Source organism: Thunnus maccoyii, chromosome 4 (assembly GCF_910596095.1).
Source record: "Thunnus maccoyii chromosome 4, fThuMac1.1, whole genome shotgun sequence".
Taxonomy (NCBI): domain Eukaryota; kingdom Metazoa; phylum Chordata; class Actinopteri; order Scombriformes; family Scombridae; genus Thunnus; species Thunnus maccoyii.
In genome coordinates this window covers 32,217,224-32,240,064 of record NC_056536.1, presented here as the reverse complement: position 1 = coordinate 32,240,064, position 22,841 = coordinate 32,217,224, and the positions used below count along the sequence as shown (strand labels likewise).

The window sequence follows — 22,841 nt, the reverse complement described above, 5'->3', positions numbered from 1 at the left end:
AAATCTTTATTTCGTTCTGTTTTCATCATTATAGTTTTTTTTTTCCTGTTTTTTAATCTGTCCATAATAATCAAACATGTAGTCAGATTTTTATTCTCTGCGCCTTTAACTGGCTTCCAGCTGCCCTCCCCTTTAACTCGCGGAGCTTTTTTTTTCAGTTTAATCCCCAACTGGGAGAAAGAGAGAGAGAGAGATGGAGAGATAGATGGAGAGAGAGTCAGATTAGTGAACCGAAGCTGAAAAAGAAGCTGAATTTGTCTCCTCTCTGGATTTATTCTCTTTCTTCCCACTTTTTTTTTTGTTGTTGTTGTTGATGTAAACGATTATATTGATGAATCGATAATCGATCGGCAGCTGCAGCAGAAGAAGAAAAAAAAGTGGATTAATTTGAATTTATCGCACAGTGATCGCGGGTTAAAATGCGGAGAAGTTGTTTGCGTGCATGAAGCAGAAGAAGAAGGATGAGGATCAAATCCAGCGGAAACTGATCAAACTGCGGATCGATCGATGAAACATGATTATCGGTGTTTGCAGCTGAGAGAGAAAAAGCAGCGGAGATGTACGAGGAGAGCCGCAAAAGTAAGAAGACACTGAGTAAAGATGAATATCGTGATTTTTACAGTAAAAGTTTAGATTTGATTAGATTATTGATCATCTGAAATATATTTACAGTCATTTATTGAAAATGAAGAATGTCGCTGCTGAAATCTGTTTTTTTATTTATTTATGAAGCAAAAACTGTGTCTGATTCACAGCTTCACATGTTCTAAAACTGAAGAAATTAGTCCATTATTTAATTAATCGATTGACGTAATATTATCTGACACCTATTTTGATGATCGATCAACGAAAAACTTCTCAAGTGCAAAAGATTTCCTGTTTTATATCATCGTAAACTGAATATTTATTTGGGAGGGAGTGGGGGGGCCTTTTCGACTCTGAAACTGACATTTTTCACAGTTTTCTGTCATTATATGGCCTAAATGATTAATTAGTTAATTGATTAAATAATTCTAAGATTAATAAATAATAAGAATAATTGTTAGTAGCTAAACATACAGTTTAGTCACAGTAACAGTCGGCTGTTAAATGCTGAAACTCCTCATACACACACAGCTAGATTAGATTATTGATCGAGTAGTTGCCAACTATTAAATTAATCACCAATTTTGAGAATTGATGAATGATTTTGAGTCATTTTTTAAGAAGAAAATGTCCAAATTTTCTTTTTCAAAGATTCCAGCTTCTCAAATGTGAATATTTTCTGGTTTGTTTGCTTCTTTATGTCAGTAAACTGAATATTTTTGGGTTGTGGGATGTTGGTTTGGATAAAAGAAGACGTCACTGTGGGCTTTGGGAAACACTGATCTACATTTTTCACCATTTTCTGAAAATAATTATTAGTTGTGGCTGCAAACACAGTTATATATTATACTTAGAACAACATACAAACACACACAGCACTGTCAGGAGGTGCAAATAAATATACATCATATCAGCTACATGAATAATTATTTACACTGTAAATAAATAAAATATAAGGTAAATATGGGGACAGATATAAACCTCTGAGCAGGAGCTGAAGTTGTTGACATGATGTTGAAGGTTTTGGGTGTTGATGTTCAGTTTAGGCCTTGATGCAACTGATCGACACACCTGGTGTTTGTTAGTTGTTGTTTCCACCTCTGTCTGCTCCTGATGACGGTTTTAAAATAAACTGAAAGAGACTGTTGCAAAGTTGAGCTGCAACAATTGGTCGATTGACAGAAAATTAATCAATAATCGATTTTTTAAAAACTGTTTCCAACTCTTCAAATTACATTATTTGATGCTTCTCTTCATCATACATGATATTAAACTGAGTTTTCGACTGTTGATCAGACAAAAACAAACATCTGTAGACGGTATTAAAGACCACACAATTAATCGATTAATTGACAAAATAATCGTCAGACTAATTGATCATGAAAAAATCATTAGTTGTAACCCTGTTGTCTATCTCTGCAGTATCTATAACATGTCATGTTGTCATTTTATTTAAAAAAAACTTATTTCTAGTCTTAATGTTGAACACGGATTAATGTGCTGATTATTTTCTTGATTCACTGATTGATCGACAACAACAATGCTATTAAGGTGATGTTTAGCAGGTATAATGTTTACCATGTTTACCATGTTAGTTTAGCATGTTAGCATGCTAACGTTCAGTTCCAGGGCGCTTCACGGTGCGTCTTGAGTAGCCTTCCTGTCCTGTTTAATTGTTTTAATTGTCTTTAAAGTCCATCCTGCTTGCGAAAATCTTGTGTGTGTGAAGTTATACGTCAGAGATACATGGACTATGTGGAAGTTTGCGGAGTTATTCGCACTTGTTTTTACACCTGCCAGGAGATCAGACATGACGTTATCCGCAGGAGAATCACCCTCAGTCGTGACCTTCTCCTATCCCTACAGTCTTCAACGAATAGCATTGTGCCAGCGAGCATTCCAACAGAGCTTTGCAGATCAGATAAAAACACTAATTGAGGGAGAAGGGGTGGAATACACCGTAGACTTAGGAGTATGGATCTCAGAGACCACCACAAGCTTCCTGCATGACCAACAGTCCTTCTCTCTAACATGAAGTCGATCCGCAACAAGTTAGATGAGCTGGAAGCGTGGGCCATGATTCAAACGTGAAGTGAAGGAAACCTGTCGTCTTGCTTTTACCGAAAGATGGTTCAGCGAATCAGACCGGATGAAGACCTGTCAATAAGCAGATTTGGTAGCCCATTTGGACCAGACCGGTCACCAACGATTACCAACAAGTGACGTGGAGGGGCCATGTGCTTCCTCCAGGAGAGGATATGTATCCCAGATGTCAGATTGTTGACAGTCTCACTCCGCTCATACTATTAGCCCCGCGAATTCCAACAGCTGTTTTTTCACGATTGTGTACATCCGTGAGCTAATGCATCTGCAGCAAAGCTTATTACTAACGTAAAGCATAGGCTAGACTCAATCTGTCCGGATGCCCCTAAATTTACCCTTTTAATCACTGTCAGTTAAACAAGACTTTGAGGATGTATGAACAGTATGTTACTTCCGCCACTACACAGAAGAACTCTACGATCGACCTTTGTTATGGTTCAGTGGGAGGTGCTTACAAATCTTCGCCCATGCCCTCCTTTGGTGCGTCCTATCACAGTAGTGTGTATCTTATGCCTACATACGAACCTTTAAGCGCCTCGAACGTGTGGAGAGAACAGTGAAGAGTTTGTCGGAGGACAGTGTTTCCTCTCTTCAAGTGTGCTTTGACTGTACAGATTGGCAATGTTTTTATGATGCTTGTGATGACATTAATGAACTATCTGACACTGTCTCAACATACATTCTGTGTCGACTCAGTCATCCCAACTAAAAAGGTTGCTACTTATCCAAGTAACAAGCCTTGGGTAACAAAAGAGTTTAAATCAACAGACCTATTATACTGGTGATCCTCTGGAGAAAAAGGTCTCCAGAGAAGTGCGTAATGAAATAAGGAAGGCTGAAATGAAGTATAGGGAAAAGATAGAAATGCAATTTAGCAGTGGTGATCTTAGAGGAGCCTGGCAAGGGATTAAAACAATGGCCTTCATTAATCAATGTGCAAATGAGACTAAACAATCCATCAGTGTAAATTGGGTGGATGATTCTCATCGAAAGGTCTGAGTTCTCTGAAAATGTTTCCATGCTTAGAGGGTCTCTTGTACCTCAGAATGATATTGTGATATCTCAGGAATGTGTCACAGCCCTGTTTCAAAGGGTAAACATAAGGAAGGCTGATGGTCCTGATGACATCTATGAGCAGACTTTACGCTATTGTGCTGACCAGCTTAGTTGGGTCTTCACTTAACTCTTCCAGATGTGTGCCGAACTTGGCCAGATACCTACAACCTGGAAAACATCCACTATAATATCATCCCAAAATAAAAAAATCTCAAGGAACTCAATGAGGTTAGACCTGTTGCACTTACATCCCTTGTCAAGATTTTGAAAGATATGGATTTCTCCCTCGTTGATGGCAAATCAGACCCCTTGCAGTTTGCTTACCAAGCTGGTAAAGGTGTGGAGCAAAACTCTTCATTCTCGATAGTGAAAATAATCTCATGTGAGACTTTCATTCGCTGATTTCTTTCCACTTTTAATAAGATGCAGCATCGTGTTTTGATTGAGCGACTTGCTCCTTTTTTGAATTACCTGATAAGCTTTTGATGTCGAAAGGACAGAATCCAGCAGGTTTTAGTGAATAGATGTATGTCCAACACCAAGGTCTCAAAACAAGGGCTCACCCCAACATTGTGCTCTGTCCCCACTGGTTTTTATTATGTATACAGACAGCTGCAGGACTTCTCAAGAGGCCAGCTATCTAGTGAAATTCTCTGATGACACCGCCCTATTGTCTGCTCAGAGTCAGATCATGGTTGTGCCCTTTCTACCTTTGTTAAACGGTGTGATGATAACTTCCTCGACCGTAACGTATCAAAAACTAAGTAACTAACTAATTCATTGATTTCAGGCAGAATAGTGACAAACCTAAAGCTAGCATTATACATGACGAGGATATTCAAATTGTCAAAACATAAGTATCTAGGAACAGTGTTCGACTCTCAACTCAAGTTCAATGTAAACACATTGAAAGTCTTCTAACTTTCTCCTTTATTTGCTGGTTTAATGGGTTGTCTGTGAAGGATAAGAATAGCCTACATTGTATTGTGAAAGTCTGCTCCAAGATAATTGGAGCCCAGCAAAGAGACTTGTGCTCCCTCTGGGAGACACAGGTGGCCCAGAAAGCACAAAGAATTATCAGCCAATCTGACCATGTTCTGTCCAGTGAATTCATTGTAATGCCCTCAGGCCCCTGTTATAATGTGCTCTTTAGGAGAACAAACTGCTACTTTAAGTCCTTCATTCCCTCTGCTATCAGGCTACTAAACACCAACAGTAGTCATTATAAATGGCTGTTACATTCTTTTAAACTCAGTTATTTATATGAACTATATGTTGATCTGAAATGAATTGCCCTTATGAGTGATAGTGTTTAAATCAGTCAGTGTTTGTGGTCGTCATCTCCTTGCTCTCTCCTCACATCTTCATATCTTCTGGCTGAAATTCCCTGATGGGATATTATTAACTTTCTTTTTATTTATGGTACATGTGTGTGTTGTTTTCCACACACTTACATACAGCAGGCCTGTTGACAGAATGACTTTCGCAATAGATGATGTTCAAATTCATGAATTTATTTTCAGTTGAACATGATCTTCAGAATAACATCTAAATTTCAAAATGAAATTAAATGTCATGTTTCTGTCTACATTATTATATCTGCTCTCTAAGTCACCTGCTGTCTTCTCCTTTGAGAGAAAATCAGAAACCAGAAGTTTCCAGGCCTTATCTCCATACAGCAAATCAAATATTGCATAAAGTGATGAAGTGTCATTCTATCACAGGCAGAGCAGACGGTCACACTGAGCCTGATAGCATCCTGCTACACAACACAAGAGTCACAGACTCTGAACAACAACCCACATTAGCTTTCCTGCTAAAGTCTCCTTCTTATCTAACTTACAAACATGAACACACGTCGTCCCGCAGCTTAGTTTGTTGAACGAGCCACCAAACAAACATTCACCAGGAAAAAATGTACCGCTAATGTCAGTTAGCAGGCTAGCTAGCCAATTAGCTGCTCAGCTGCGGCACATTAAACAGCATGTAAACATACCTGTAAATGTCACTTTAGATGCTGGTTTGTTCGTTGCTCTTCAAAATCCCTGTTAGCGACACACTGTTTGTCCATGACTTGTAGCTACAGCAGTTTGTTCACTTTGTCTCCGTTAATACGGTGTAACACTGGTAGCCTACCAGCTGTCAATCAACCTCAGACACTGACACGCCTCCCCAGCCGCTGTCAATCAACCCCAGACACCGACACGCCTCCCCAGCCGCTGTCAATCAACCCCAGACACCGACACACCTCCCCAGCCGCTGTCAATCAATCCCAGACACAGACACACCTCCCCAGCCGCTGTGTATCAACCTCAGACACAGACACGCCTCCCCAGCTGCTGTCAATCTACCTCAGACACCAATACGCAAAAAAGGAGCATTTCTCATATTTTTCCAAAGATCTTTTTTCTTCATTCTAATAATATAAAACCATTAACAATACATTTAAAAACATGTTGACATTTTGTAATGTGTTTTTAATATGCAGCATGGCTTACGGACAGTTGAATAGGCAGAGTTACTTGTGTATTCATCATCGTCTTCTTCACCTCAGACAGCAGCTGATGTTAAGCTCTTAATGTGAACTCGCTCTATTGTTCTGTTTTTGGGAAACATGTAGAAACTTCTCAGATGGATCTTTTATCAGGAAATGAGTGTCCTGAATGTTCAAAGACTCTCTGATGTTTTGGGTCTCAGTTCGACCTCAGCTGAACAGGAAACAGGTAACAGTGATGTTTGACCTTTAACGGGCCATCTGAGGTCACAACCTCCATCATATAAAGTGTGACTCAATTAATCCTCCTGATCCTGACAAGAGGATCAGACTTCCTGCTCTCAGAATTAAGATGGCCCCCGCGGACCCTCTGATAGCGTTGTCATGGAAATGAGCATTAAAGCACGAGACCTGACATCATTGGTTACCGTGGCAGCAGAGTTAATCCCTCCTTTTGTTCCAGCCATTAAATGAGGCTTATTCCAACTCTGTTAAAACCCCAAAGTGACCTTAAACTGAGACACTGACAATATTCTGTTCAGATCGATCAGATTCATTTATTGATCCTCTCTAACAAACCATAATCAAGTGAAAAGAATAATGTTTTGGTGTTTTTTTGCCTTTAAAAGGTTCAGCTGCTTACTCTCAAATCTCAGATGTTGGAGTGTCAGTGAACGCATCACCAGGTGTTTTAAACAGGTGTTCTGCATCAGGACATGATGATAACTAATCTTACTGAACACCGAGTGGGATGAATCATCTCTCTGCAGGTTGAGTTGAACAAAATAAAGAAGCAAAAAATTATATCACAGTTGAGTGATATTCACTTAATTTGATATAAATTATTATAAAACAGTCACAATATATTTCAATAAATAAGACAATAATAAGAAATAACTCTTCAGTTGTATCATTCTGTTGGATTAATATGGATTTACATCATGTTTAAATCTTTATTAATCCAGTAGAGTGTAAGTTCATGTCTTTGGTCAGTTCTATTCATCAGTTTAAATCTCTCAGTATAAAGTAAAGAGATTTTAATCAAAGCTGGAAGAAGCAAAAAGTGCATTTATGGTTTGTTGCTGAGGCGTTTCTCTGCTCATTCCAGCGGATCGGTCTAATAACTGGTGTTCTGGTGATCTGTGGCTCCTTTTCAGGTGTAAAACAGCCAAACTGTGTTTCTCCGTATTTACTGAAGGACTACACTGAGATGTTGAGCTGGTAAAATGGAAAAGATTCGGCACTGCTCAAAATTGTGTGTTTGGTCCCGTGTAATATGTATTTTATGAGAGGAAGACATGGAAATTCAAATATCTGCTGCGGCAGGAAAGTGAGTCTGATATTGAATGTCTGAGAAAAGCAGGTTTAAAATGTGCAGCTGTGTTTGATCACACAGAGTGACGCAGTTTAAATGTTACAGAGTGAGTTTAGCTGAGCTTTCTGCTCAGCAACACAACACCAGACTGAAGAGCAGGAAGCAACAGTCTGTTATTTCTGTTTGTCCTTCAGGTCTCTCCTGCATTTTGTTTCTGACTTTTATGTCTCAGCAGCTCCAGTCCAGTGTCATGTGACTGAAGCAGACAGTCAGAGTTATTAACCACTATATTAAAATTATCTAATTCAAAGTATGACCAAAAACTGATTTATCATAACTCATTCAATCACTCCAGAATGACACATAGGAGCATTTTCTAATTCACATGTAGTGTGGATTAAAGTTACTACATTAGGCCGCCTTCATCTTCATAATAACCATGGAGTTAAAGTTAGGGGACGATCATAGTTACGGTTTTTAAAAATCTGTCTGGACTCGTCGTTGGAAACAGGAAATGAACAGACAAAGTCCACTGTTCGGTTAAAGCCTCCATCCTCCTCCTCTGCATGAGGAAATCTGTCCACACATATATATACATCATCTGAGCTGCACCACTGCTCCACCTCACAGTTACTACGACCACTAGATGGCATCTGTCACTCAAACGTTACTATACGTTGTTTTTGATCGACTGACATACGACCTGTTGTGTTGTTTGTCTCATTATAGGAACTGGATATCAGACTAAAAGATGGCGTCTATTTACTTCACAGAATTGCTCGTCTGCAGCGTAAGCTAAAAAAGTTTCTGAGCTTCTGCGTTGTGCGGCTGATTATGCAGAGTATTGTTTTAACTTTACATTAGAATGATGTCACAAGTTTTAATTGTGTGTAGCAGGAAGAGTTAAATACTAATAAAACCTAAAGAAAAGACACTTTTGTTTCTAAATTACATTATCATAGATAATTAAAAAGTCTTATTATGAAAATAGAATTTAACAATTTTTAAAGCCAATCAGTCTTAAATATTTGAACCAGTACGACACTATGAGTGTGACTGTAACGCCGCGTTCATATCGGAGTTAACGTAATTACAATTCTCAAATATGAAATGAGATCAAAGACATTTTTCTATTAATTCAAAATTACTAAAACATTGTATAATCAGAGTCAGTACTGTAAAATTGTCATTATTTATTAATTTATTATTTTAATTTATTGTATAATTTATTGTATGATGTATCACTGGGTGACACACCCACACACATTATTTATATATGTCATTAAAAAAATGTATTGTCATCATTATATGGGCTACATAACATAAGTAAAATGTATGAAATGCCATGATGACAATAAAATAAAGTATAAAAAAAAAAAAAAAAGAGTTAACGTAATTACGAGTTTCTGACTTGTAAATAACATTCAGGTCAACCTCCGAATCGTAATTAAGACTGGGAGACTCTGATGCTTAAACAGTAAAACAAATTGAGATGAATGCACATGAGAAATTAAAAAACAACCATGAACATGTAATAAAATAATACATTTTTTAAAAGATGATAATAATAATAAAACATAATGAAATAAAAACTAGATAAAATAGGTAAAAAACAAAGACAAGCAATAAGAGAGGAAACAATAATAATAATAAAATACATTTTACAACACAAATACAATAAAATAAGTCAATAAAATAAAGTAAATAATACAGAAGTGGCTGAAGAACAAATAAACATGGACGCCTCATGTCAGCCAAAGTCAATGTAATTAAACCCAAATTTAATGGTTATAATGTAATTTTATCAATGTACAGTGTTTTAAACCCTCAAACGACCAAGTCCTTAACATGGGAATCTTTCCCGTCCTTCCCAAACGTTCCGATGCGGCGTTAACGTGGCGTAAAATCTACTATTGATCAGATTGTACTGAGAGTCCCACTGATGCTGCTGCTGCTGCTGTACTGTGAGTCTGTAAACTGAGCAGTGAAGAAGAAGAAAACTGCCCCAACATTCACTAAATGAACTGATGACCTACCCAGCTGGACCAGGCTGGAGGGCAGCATGACAGACACACACACACACACACACACACACACACACACACACACACACAGAAAGAGAGAGGGGGAAACACACACACACACACACACAGAGAAAGAGAGAGGGGGAAACACACACACAGAGACACACATACATACACAGAGCGAGGAAGCAGTGAAAAGTAGAAAGTTAACAAGGCGGATGCAGGGTTGTGTGCGAGTGATGGGATGCTCTGCAACACACACACACACACATACAGAGTGTGTGTGTGTGTGTGTGTGTGTGTGTGTGTGTGTACGCATGTGTGCTGTTGTCAGGATGATCTCAGTTGAATCGGGATAATTCGGGGATAATTAGAGGGATTCTTGTGCTCCTGCGGCTCCACCAGCTCCTCCACAGGAACCAAAACAACGTGACCTTCAGTCATGTGACCTGCTCCGTCCAAACCTCCGCTGCTCATTGGACGGATGACAAACCTGCTGGGACACTGGAAGCTCTGAGTTCAGAGGAGCAAACACTTTAAAGGACCACGCTGCTGCTTTTAAAATGTGTATATTTATTGCAGACAGACGTTTATATGTTGTATGTGTTTGTGTGTTTATATATTTAAATGTTTATAAAAAATCAACCATTTTTATTTTTAATTTTTTTTTAAGTTTTTTGAGAGATCATCCATCACAGCGCATGTTCAGGAAGCTTTAGTCTTTAGTCACGCGAACAGCACGGCTCCAGGCATGACAGCGTTGGTCTGTGGGTCCACCTCTTTGTTCCAGGCTGAAATATCTCAACAACTGTTGGATGGATCGCGGTGAAATTTGGTTTGTGCTCATTGAACAGGGACCAGATAAACAAAGCGACAGATGTCATGTATACAGGGTTATATAAATGGAGCTATTTACCATTTATTTACCATTTAGTGCCCTATTTAACCGCACAAGTACAAGTGCAAAGTGGAGGGTGTTTGGACGTCTCCATGCGCACCTGCTGTTTTTATTCTTGTATTTTCAGCAGCACAACATGCAAAAAGGGCTGAGTGAAGGTGAGTATAGATCTGCAGGTGCGGTGATTATTAAATACTCTCTCAGCCAGTCACATCGCAGGTCTCATAGCTGTGAAACAGATGTGCCAATCACAGTTCACAGCTCAACAAACGGGAGGCTTTTCCTCAGAGCGCTACGGCATGAAAACACTTCACCACAAATCTGCAGCCAAAGAAAGATAGAGAAGGTTTTTTTCATCAGTTATAGAATTAAAAACAAAATAAAAATATATTTCATGACGCCGTTTATATGATTGCATCAGACCGACGCTATTTCAGCCATAATTCTAATGTATCTGACATCATAAATGGTCACATAGTTTAGTAATTAATGTTACCCAACAGCGTTTGCACCACGATGTATTTCAAGAATAAAACATGACTTTTGCTAAAAAAATATTTTCCTCTGTGATAGTTTTGTTCGGAGAGCGTTTAATTGATATTTATATTTCAAGCAATAATCCGTTATTGTAGCACGTTTACAGAAAGTATTTAGTTTACTCTACAGATGTGGTTCTGAGACGTCTATTTTTGTCTACGACCAAAGTTCAACTAAAATACAACTTGCTTTGTGCTGCTTCATTTCAATGAACCTCCCACCTTTGCACCGTCTGCTCTGCACTGGTCACTAAAATACAACAAACAAAGACAAAGCACGTTTCAAGGTCATGAAAACACCAAAAAATCAGAACTGACTGCTTGCACTGGTCATTGCACCTCCAGGAAAGAAAGGGCCCATAGACTTTTAAAACTAAGTTAAATCAATGTTCTCCATATTCACGATGTGCATTAATGTTAAGAACAGTGAAACGTTGTTAATAAAGTGAGAAAGTGATCAACAGTGTGCAGGATCTTTTGGTTCTCTCACAGTCAGAGTTTAGGATCCGACGTCCCTGCCCTTAACACTTTCAGAGTTCAAGAACTTTACTTTACCTTAAAGTGCCACCGACGGCCGCTAGATGCTCCAACTGCCTCCCATTCAAAAAGCCTCAACTTCTCTCCACAAACACTGAGTCAATCATTGTTCTCAGTGAGTCATTATGGTCTCAATCTCTAAATTCAGGCTCTCTAATAAATGTGCTGGTGGTCATTATGGAAATTATTGCTCTGTTAATAAGATTTGAAGACTTATAGTAGCTTTGATGTCTGCTGTGTTGATGTCTGCTGTGTGATGTGCTCTGGGACTCACACTGAGTCAGACTATTGTCTCAAGTTTAATGTTACTTGATTATGATACCTGCCCTGTTAGCACAATTTATCTAAAGTAGCTAACGTTAGCCCAAGTGTGCAGCGCTCTGTGTTCCCAGTAAGCTAGCATTAGCCTCAGTCCGAGGTAGCGAGGCGTGTTTCCAGAGTGCAAAAGGCAACACCCCGCACTCGTTATTTGGAAGGTCCTGGCGCCAAACGGAAAAGATGGCGCCGACCATAAGCTGCAACTCTGGGCTCCAATGAAACCAACAGGTGATGTCAAACCTCCAACTGAGGCTTTTTGAGTGGGAGTCAGTTGGAGCATCTCGCAGCCGTCGTTGGCACTTTTAGGTACCTCAGCCTCAAGATGTTGGGATCTGCTGTTTGAGTTTTGACTCTCCTAATCTCATCGTGTCCTCTCCTTCTGATATGGTTTAATGTCACCGACTGGAGAATCAGCGCCACCCGGTGTTTATCGCCTGATATTCACACAACAGCAGTGAATAGAATCATGTTAAGATTGAAGCTACATTTGGATGAAACTTGGCTTCAGTCCGCCTCTGTCTCACAGCTGGACACAACAGCAAAGCATTCTGGGAAAGACAGGAAATCTAGGAAATCACTGAGGGAAGGTCGGGGAGAAGAGAGAGAGAGAGAGAGAGAGAGAGAGAGAGAGAGAGAGAGAGAGAGAGGCAGCAGATCATGTAATCTCGCTGTGCTGTCCATCACTGGGTTTATCTCTGTGTGTGTGCTCAGGGTCCTCAGGTACTAACACATGAATCACGGCCCAGATCACACACACACACACACACATACACACAAACACACACACACACACACATGCACACACACACACACACAGATCTAGGTCACAGCTGTTCACTACAATATTTCTGTTTTCACCTCCTCTGGAACTGTCACATCTCTCGCTCTCCTCCTCTCTGTTCAGTTTTCCTCCTCTATTTTCTCCATCCTCCTCCTCTTTCTTCATCTTCCTCTTCTTTGACCTTGATGAAAACATGAGGAGGTCAAATGCAGAAGTGAAGGAGGATCGTCAGGAGTCTGAAGTGACACTGAGAAACAGATAAACTCATGATAAACCCTCCCGTTGGTCTCTCCACTGCCACATGTTATCATTCGTCCCACTCAGGGTTGTTCAGGGTTTTCTCAACAGCAACATGAAACTATTTCCTTTTGGATGTCATGCATTGTTTTATGTGCTGTTTTCTGCTTAAACTTAATAAAATTTACAAGCAAGTGTTTCTTGTAAGAAGTCTGGCGATTTCCTATATTTTTCTTATTGTCAACAAATCTCATGTTTGGATCCAAACCAACAATGAACTGATCTACTAACTAGTATTGTGTGTGTATCAAAGCCTGATATATCTTATTCCTCTGTGCCGTAGACCTCCGTTGTTGTTCCAAAAACTATTAAAAACACATCAGTGAGTCACACCGCTGCACTGGGTGACATGTACCTTCATTATGAAGAGTTTGGTCATGTTAGTTTGTTTAGAAACGGCTCCAAAGACTAATAACAGTGATCACATTTTCAGTCTCGGGAGAGTAGTTCTGTGTAAGGTAGACGCCACTGAGCATGTGCAGGGAACACGGTTTCTTCTTTGTACTACATTATAAATTCCTCAAAGAACTTCAGTACAAAGTTAACAGGTTGTGATATGTCGCGCAACAGAACAGAACTGCATTTCCCGCACATGCTCAGTGTTGTCTGCCTTACACAGAACTACTCTCTGGAGACTGGAAACATGATGCTGTTGTGAGTTGAAAACTAGGAAACGGATTTTGATAATTTCAGTGACTGCATCTTCTCTGTCTGTGTGTCTCCAGGTACTGGTCGTAATGGCTATACCAATGCTGTGGACGGAGAGGAGGGAGGAGGGGAGGGTGAGGAAGAGGAGGAGGGAGGAGAGGGGGATGGAGGAGGAGGAGAAGAAGGAGGAGGAGAGGAGAGGGACGCAGAGTGGGATGAGGAGCTGGATGGAGAGGACAGGGGAGGAGTGAGGATGACGAGAACTGACACGCTGCACTCGACCACCAGTTCAACTGGAACACAGAGGAGGAGAGGACAACATGCTAAGAAACAGGTGAGACAGCACGCTAAGAAACAGGTGAGACAGCACGTTAAGAAACAGGTGAGACAGCACGCTAAGAAACAGGTGAGACAGCCCATTAAGAAACAGGTGAGACAGCACGTTAAGAAACAGGTGAGACAGCACGTTAAGAAACAGGTGAGACAGCACATTAAGAAACAGGTGAGACAGCACGTTAAGAAACAGGTGAGACAGCACATTAAGAAACAGGTGAGACAGCACGTTAAGAAACAGGTGAGACAGCACGTTAAGAAACAGGTGAGACAGCACATTAAGAAACAGGTGAGACAGCACATTAAGAAACAGGTGAGACAGCACGTTAAGAAACAGGTGAGACAGCCCATTAAGAAACAGGTGAGACAGCACGTTAAGAAACAGGTGAGACAGCACGTTAAGAAACAGGTGAGACAGCACATTAAGAAACAGGTGAGACAGGACGCTAAAAAACAGGTGAGACAGCACGCTAAGAAACAGGTGAGACAGCACGTTAAGAAACAGGTGAGACAGCACGTTAAGAAACAGGTGAGACAGCACGTTAAGAAACAGGTGAGACAGCATGTTAAGAAACAGGTGAGACAGCACGTTAAGAAACAGGTGAGACAGCACGTTAAGAAACAGGTGAGACAGCACGTTAAGAAACAGGTGAGACAGCACATTAAGAAACAGGTGAGACAGGACGCTAAGAAACAGGTGAGACAGCACGCTAAGAAACAGGTGAGACAGCACGTTAAGAAACAGGTGAGACAGCACGTTAAGAAACAGGTGAGACAGCACGTTAAGAAACAGGTGAGACAGCCCATTAAGAAACAGGTGAGACAGCACATTAAGAAACAGGTGAGACAGGACGCTAAAAAACAGGTGAGACAGCACGCTAAGAAACAGGTGAGACAGCACGTTAAGAAACAGGTGAGACAGCACGTTAAGAAACAGGTGAGACAGCACGTTAAGAAACAGGTGAGACAGCATGTTAAGAAACAGGTAAGACAGCACGTTAAGAAACAGGTGAGACAGCACGTTAAGAAACAGGTGAGACAGCACGTTAAGAAACAGGTGAGACAGCATGTTAAGAAACAGGTGAGACAGCACGTTAAGAAACAGGTAAGACAGCACGTTAAGAAACAGGTGAGACAGCATGTTAAGAAACAGGTGAGACAGCACTTTAAGAAACAGGTGAGACAGCATGCTAAGAAACAGGTGAGACAGCACGTTAAGAAACAGGTGAGACAGCACGTTAAGAAACAGGTAAGACAGCACTTTAAGAAACAGGTGAGACAGCACGCTAAGAAACAGGTAAGACAGCACTTTAAGAAACAGGTGAGACAGCACGTTAAGAAACAGGTGAGACAGCACGCTAAGAAACAGGTGAGACAGCACATTAAGAAACAGGTAAGACAGCACGTTAAGAAACAGGTGAAACAGCACGTTAAGAAACAGGTGAGACAGCACGTTAAGAAACAGGTGAGACAGCACATTAAGAAACAGGTAAGACAGCACTTTAAGAAACAGGTGAGACAGCGTGCTAAGAAACAGGTGAGACAGCACGCTAAGAAACAGGTGAGACAGTACGCTAAGAAACAGGTGAGACAGCACGTTAAGAAACAGGTGAGACAGCACGTTAAGAAACAGGTGAGACAGCACGCTAAGAAACAGGTGAGACAGCACGTTAAGAAACAGGTGAGACAGCACGTTAAGAAACAGGTGAGACAGCACGCTAAGAAACAGGTGAGACATTGGTTACACCTGGTCTTAGTGTCTATAGTAAAAATTCTCTTATCAGCACACCTCTGATGATGATGATGATGATGATGATGATGATGTCATTTCCTCCTCAGGTCCAAGGCAGTAATCAGGTGCAGCGAGCTCCCAGAGCGTTATTCTGTCTGAAACTTAACAATCCAATCAGAAGAGCCGCGCTCTCTATCGTCGAGTGGAAGTATCCTTTAATCTGACCAATCAGCTTATTGACTAATGGTTAGCTGTTAGCCGTTAGCTCTGCTAATGTAAAATGTAACGACCATTCAGTAAAGAGATCTAATATCTTCAGGTTAGGAGGAACTCCAGAATAAAAAAACAGCCACAATCCGGAAACATGAAGTTAAAGGTTTACATCACTTCCTGCTACTTTGTTGAAATTGTGTTGAATTTGTTCAACAATCGACAGCTTTCTGAACAAACAAGGAAGCTCTGAGCTGGAGCTTTTGGCATCATTTACGAGGACTTCTAGATGAATAAAATACTTCTTGAATGTGGCCATAAATTACAGAGATGAAGACTCAAAGAAAGTGCAGCAGACATCCATAGTTTGAGTATTTTGGTCCCTGCTGAGCTTCCTTAACGTCTCTCAGACCTTTTGATATCTTCATCCTGTTAGCCATCTTTGCCAACTGTGTCGCTCTGGGAGTTTCCAAACCGTTTCCTGAGGACGACTCCAACTCCACCAATCATGACCTGGTGAGTCCAAATCCACGACTACACTATTATACTACTACACAAATACACAACACACAGCTCACTATACAGGGTAGATTAATGTGTTTATTGTGTTATTGTGTGATAAATTGCACAATTTTAAAGGAACATCAACATTAACTACTGCAGGTTTGCATTGTGACCTCAGTCTGTATTTATCAAACTACTAAAAGTAAAACAGCTGACTTGAGTGAAAAATAAAAGTACAAATTCTTCACTTTTACTAACAAGTTTGAGAATACTGTTGATAAAACTGGTTCTGATTGTAAAAGTCAGTTAAACGTCAGAGAGCTGCAGAGGTGTGCTCAGATGACTGAAGTGTCTGATCAGACTAAATATCATTGATCAGGATCAATAATATGTTACTGAATCATTAAGAATAAAGTCATTTTACTCTGTTATTTGCAGATATTTGGCAGGAAATAACTAAGTACTGTACTTAAGTACAATTTTGAGATACTTGTACTTTACTTAAGTACTCCACTCCACTACATTTATTTGACAGCTTTTCATGCAGGACTTTTACTTGTAATGGAGTATTTTTACATTGCTGTATTGGTACTTTTGAGATATGAGTACTTCTTCCACCGCTGGTTATTTGTATTTGAACATTGATCTGATTTTCCTCATTATATGATGTCTCTGACGTACCTCATCATCAGCAGAATGTCTCACAGCACAACTATTTCATCCATATTTACATATTTATACATTATAAATATATTAGATTGTTGTTCATTTCACATGTTCATTATTACTAAAGATTTAAAGATTTCACACAAGTACCATTACCTTCATTTATGACTTGAATGAAATTATAATTATTTAAGTTTTTGCAGAATAAATTACCACTGAATAAATGGATTCTGTACAATATTGCAGATGTATTACCGTGCTTTGTGGGTCAAAATTCAGTTTTAAGAGCTTTATTATATTATTTTTAATATTATTTTGCTCTCACATGGTGCATGCTCCTAAATAAGAACAATACTAAATACTAAATAATAGTATTTAATCAAATTGTCTCTAAATAAATGACACAGAAAAACCAGATTTATTCCAGCACAGAATTACTGGTTGTTTTCTTGTCTGTGAGCTCTGTACTGGAGCGAACTGTACATATGTGTTACATGTTACTGTACTGTAACATTGACATGTGATGACTGGATGAAAGGATGAATACATTAAATGTTTAAATATCAGGAGAGGAGTAAAATGAGAAGAGGAGTTAGGATAATAAAGATTGTGTGTTGGAGGTTGATGGACTCAGCTGGCATTAACGTCTCAGCCTTAGGTTAGCCTATTTTCATTGGTGTAAAACAACAAAACACTTTTAAGGTATAAAAAGACAGAGAATAAACACACTACATAATTCTTCCATAACAAACATAACAAAAAGCATAATTATAATGTATGTATGAAGAAGTGGTCTGTCTTTGTGCTAAGCTAGGCTAGCAGTTTCCCCCTGCTTCCAGTCTTTGTTCTAAGCTAGGCTAGCAATTTCCCCCTGCTTACAGTCTTTGTTCTAAGCTAGGCTAGCAACTTCCCCCTGCTTTCAGTCTTTGTTCTAAGCTAGGTAGACGTTTCCCCCTGCTTCTTTGTGCTAAGCTAGGCTAGCAGTTTCCCCCCGCTTCCAGTCTTTGTTCTAAGCTAGGCTAGCAGTTTCCCACTGCTTACAGTCTTTGTGCTAAGCTAGGCTAGCAATTTCCCCCTGCTTTCAGTCTTTGTGCTAAGCTAGGCTAGCAGTTTCCCCCTGCTTTCAGTCTCTGTTCTAAGCTAGGCTAGCAGTTTCCCCCTGCTTTCAGTCTTTGTGCTAAGCTAGGCTAGCAGTTCCCCACTGCTTCCAGTCTTTGTGCTAAGCTAGGCTAGATGTTTCTCCCTGCTTCGTTGTGCTAAGCTAGGCTAACCCTGTCCTGGACCTCTCACAGAACACACAGAGATGAAACTGATCTCTGTTGTCTTGTTGTTTTCTGTCAGTTGTGTCTCCTGTCTGTCATCATGTCTGTCTCTCTGAACATTCAGTAACTTTATTGGATTGTTTTCCTCGAGGATCTAATGAGACTCTCACCTCCTCCTCTGCTGCTGTAAAGGTCAGAGGTCATTGATATGTAGTGATGCAGTAAATGATTGACAGCTCTTTGATCAGATGTGATCAGCTGAGAGTTTCTGCTCTGATGCTTCAGCTCTCTCTCTACTCTGTACGTCGGTGTCTCTCTACCGTCAGTTACAGTTGAACTGTACACACTGTCCATGAAGTCACTTTATATTCAAGTGACGGCTATGTGTGTGTGTGTGTTGCTCTTGTTGTCATGTGATGGGATACAAAACTACTGCAGATGAATACAATAAAATACTGTATACAATAACAGAGCAGTTTTACTTTTTGTACTTAAAGTACATATTCTTGATAATTCTTCAGTGTTTTTACTTCAGTTACATATTTAATACAGAACTTTTACTAATGTAAAATGAGACTTTGGCACTGAAAAGACTGTAACGTTGAAAGGTATCTACTTGATTTGACTCATTTGGACGCTAAGGTTTATTACACACTTCCACCTCCTCTACATGTTCAAGTAAAAAAAAAAATCATTTGTCTGTTTTTATTAACAGATAATTCTCCTGAGAAAAGGATCAAACTGATCATCAGTCAAAGATAATGCAGTAACAGACATTTGTAGTAAAGATGGAAATAAAACTTTATTTATCGAGTTTAAAGGTTCGTTGTTGACATTTGAAATTGTAGGTTGATTTTTTTTTGTCAAACATTTTGTTATAACATCATGACATAATCATAAAGTATCAGGTCTTTATTAAAGTATAGATGGTTTTAGGTTTAGTGCTTCATAATCTCTGACTTCATTCCTCCCACTCCTTAAACCAAATCTACATCTTTGTGCATGAATAATTTGTATGTCAGTCTACTGATGGAGATAAACAAAGATATAACAGTAAAAGAATGTTATAAATACATTATGTACATGCTGTTGTACAAATACAGTATATTTAACATGTAAAACACAAAACTCAGTGCAGGATGCTGAGACTGAAGAGAGATGCAAAGCTAGTGTGTGTGTGTGTGTGTGTGTGTGTGTGTGTGTGTGTGTGTGTGTGTGTGTGTGTGTGTGTGTGTGAGACCTGGTAAACGTGGTTGTGGAGAATTTGTGAGCATTTGAGGGGATTACCAATCTGTCATCATCTCTGCTACACACACACACACACACACACACACACACACACACACACACTGTTTTGTTGTGTAAAATCTGTCCACCAGCATCCAAAGCTTCATTCATTCAGAGAGCATTAAAGTAAAGTAATGTGATGGTTATAACCAGCTGAGTTTTACAGGATGACTAGTTAGTTAGTTTGTTTGTTTGTTTGTTTGCACAATATCAAAATAAGATAAAATATAAAAAGTCATGTATAACAGGTCACAAGAGATGTGCAGGCAGAGCCAAAAAGCTAAAAGGCTTATTGTGTGACTGATTTTTCTTAAATTAATTATTCCATAATACCGGATATATAGTGCTCTACTGTAAATAGCACACAGCTATGTACAGCTAATCTTGACAACCCAGCTGTACAGTGTTGTGTTAATAACATAGACGAACTCTTGCAGGGTTTCCACCAGTGTGTTGCAAGTTGACCCCTGCTGGGCCTACGCTTCTAAACTAAAATGTGTTATACAAGTAGCTTTGCTACTTTAAGGAATAGAAAGATGAGAACTCCAGCAACACTTGTAGTATGAGGAGCAACTTTATGAGTTGACCGACATGTTTCGGCTTGTGGCCTTCATCAGGGTTTTAAGGAACAGCTCAGAGTGTGTGTGTGGATGTGCCGACACCAGTCTGCAGCGCACACAGACGCAGGGACGAGCCAGAGGACGACCAGTCGCTTAGAACCAGAACCAGAGCAACCTGTCTGCCATCTGAACGGAAGTCTATGACACAGAGGAATAAGATATATCAGGCTTTGACACACACACAATACTTGTTAGTAGATCAGTTCATTGCAAACATGAGATTTGTTGACAAGAAGAAAAATATAGAAAATCACCAGAATGATCCTTTAACCAACTTAACAGACCTCTGCAGCTCTTTCAAGTCAAAACAAGTTTGATAAATAGTTTTTATTCTGAAGTTATCACTGACAGGTCGTTGACATCTACACATTCAGTGTGTGATGCTGTTCTGTGTTCTGTCTGTTCCAGGAACAAGTGGAGTACGTGTTCCTCATCATCTTCACCGTGGAAACCTTCCTGAAGATCCTGGCTTACGGCCTGGTGATGCACCCCAGCTCCTACATCCGCAACGGCTGGAACTTGCTTGACTTCGTCATTGTCATTGTCGGGTAAGAAAGCACAAGAACCCACGAACGTCTCGGTTCTCTATTTAGGTGGTGATTCATTCTTAAGATGTCGGTTCTGACTTTCTTTGGATGCTGGTTCTCTCTTCATATGTCAGTGTTCTGCATGATTGTTCACTTTGTACATGTTGGTTCTCTAGATGCTGATTGTCTCTACATATACGTTCTCTTTTTAGATGTTGGTTCTCTTTAGATATACAGTAAGTTCTGTCAGAGGATGTGGGTTCTGTTTGTAGACATTGGTTCTTTCATTAGATGATGGTTCTCTCCTAAGATCAGTTTTTCAGACGATTGTGTAAATATTTAAGTATTTGTAAATGTTCTCTACCAAGATGTCAGTTCTGTCTTCAGATGGATGCTGGTTCTCTTGTAAATGTCGGTTCTCTAGATGCTGAGTCTCTCTGTACATGTAGGTTCTCCGTTAGATGTTGGTTCTCTTGATATTAGTTCTATCAGAAGATGTTGGTTCCCTGTTAAGACATTGGTTCTGGTTGTAGATCTCTATGATATTGGTTGTTCTCTTCTTTGGGCAGTGCTTCTCTCTTTAATGTTGTTCTTTCTTTAAACGTTGGTTCTCTTGACATTAGTTCTATAAGTCTTCTGGTTCTCTGGTTCTCTGTTCTTGTCCTCTGCTGCTCTCTGAGTGTGTGTGTGTGTGTGTGTGTGTTGAATGTGTGTTTACAGACGTGTTGCAGTAAATGCGAGCTGACTGCAGAAAGCGCAGCAGCCTCCTGTATGTGGCCGGTGGAGCGAAGCCTGCAGCGATGCCACAATTTCTCTGATTTTTGTGTTTTCTCGTTAAGTGTTTGTGACAGCCCAGTTTGATCTCTGTAACTAAACTCTAAATACACAAATACACATCCACCACTTCAGAACTTCAGCAGTCACGACAGAAAATGCGTCCTCAGCCGGAGTCATTAAATTAACCCTTTTTTTCTCAGGGGTGAGGTGGCTGCAGCTCAGCTTCTGAAGGAAGATCAGCTGGTTCTCCTCTGGTTTCTGGCTATTAGAAGTGTTCATGTTCCTCTTTCTGTACAAAGTCAGTCATGTACAACAACAAAGCTTTATACAGAACTACAACTAGACCGACTGACAGGACTGTAGCTGAGGATAGGGAGTGTTTGGCAGTGATGGAAGAAGTATTCAGATCCTTTACTTAAAGCCACTGGAAACCCGAATGCACAATAGCCTTCAAACTATGTAATTTAAGGTCTTATGTACATAATAGTAAGCATCTAAAAAGTATTAGAGATTAGTTTCAATCCAAATTCAAAATATTGTCATTTAAGTTTTTGTAAACTTTCCTGATATTGGGTTTGAGTTGGGCTTTGTTATGCTTGGATGTTTGTTACAAAAATTATGCAATTAATTTTGCAAACCAATCTTTCTCCAGTGGAGTAGAAAGTACAGTATTTTCCTCTGAAATGTAGTGGAGTGGAAGTATAAAGTGGCATCACATGGAAATTACCTCAAAATTGTACATTAGTACAGTACTTGAGTAAATGTACTTCTTTCTACCACTGATCTTATTCCTCTGTGCTGTAGACCTCCGTTGTTGTTCCAAAATCTATTAAAAACACATCAGTGAACCACACCGCTGCACTGGGTGACATGTTCCTTCATTATGAAGAGTTTGGTCACGTTAGTCTGTTTAGAAACGGCTCAAAAGACTAATTACAGCGATGAGGTTTTCAGACTCAGGAGAGTATTTCTGTGTAAGGCAGACGCCACTGAGCATGTGCAGGAACGTGGTTCTGTTTATAGAGCTTCGCTAGGTTGCTGTGCTACATATCACAACCTCTTGATTTATAATGTAGCACAAAGTAGAACATTGTAAATATTTTTTGAGTAAATTTCTCTCTTTATGAACCCGGCTGCAGCTATGTGAGAGTTTTTTTGTCTCAACTAGTTTCAGTTTTTAGGAAAGCGATCAGAGAGACACCTGCTGAGGTCAACGTGAGTCCTGCAGGTCCTGAGCTTCGTCCTCCAAATTGTTTTGTGTCCTCGCTGCAGGACGGCGGCGTGACTGGATGTCCTCGGGGCGATGATGAAGCCTGTTGTCATGAGGACCT

The 22,841-nt window shown here is 39.8% G+C and overlaps 1 protein-coding gene across 3 annotated transcripts in view; it reads left to right on the top strand.

Annotated features, from left to right (window-relative positions):
• The first annotated feature begins 237 nt into the window (after positions 1 to 237).
• cacna1fb (calcium channel, voltage-dependent, L type, alpha 1F subunit) overlaps positions 238 to 22,841 on the top strand; it is a 60,468-nt gene continuing 37,864 nt past the window's right edge. For all 3 annotated transcript variants that reach the window (XM_042408045.1, XM_042408044.1, XM_042408043.1), the window contains exons 1-5: positions 238 to 579; positions 13,670 to 13,926; positions 15,765 to 15,865; positions 16,278 to 16,383; positions 20,615 to 20,754. In XM_042408045.1, coding sequence (XP_042263979.1) covers positions 558 to 579; positions 13,670 to 13,926; positions 15,765 to 15,865; positions 16,278 to 16,383; positions 20,615 to 20,754 — 626 coding nt within the window. In that variant the 5' untranslated portion in view covers positions 238 to 557. The remainder of the gene's footprint in view (positions 580 to 13,669; positions 13,927 to 15,764; positions 15,866 to 16,277; positions 16,384 to 20,614; positions 20,755 to 22,841) is intronic.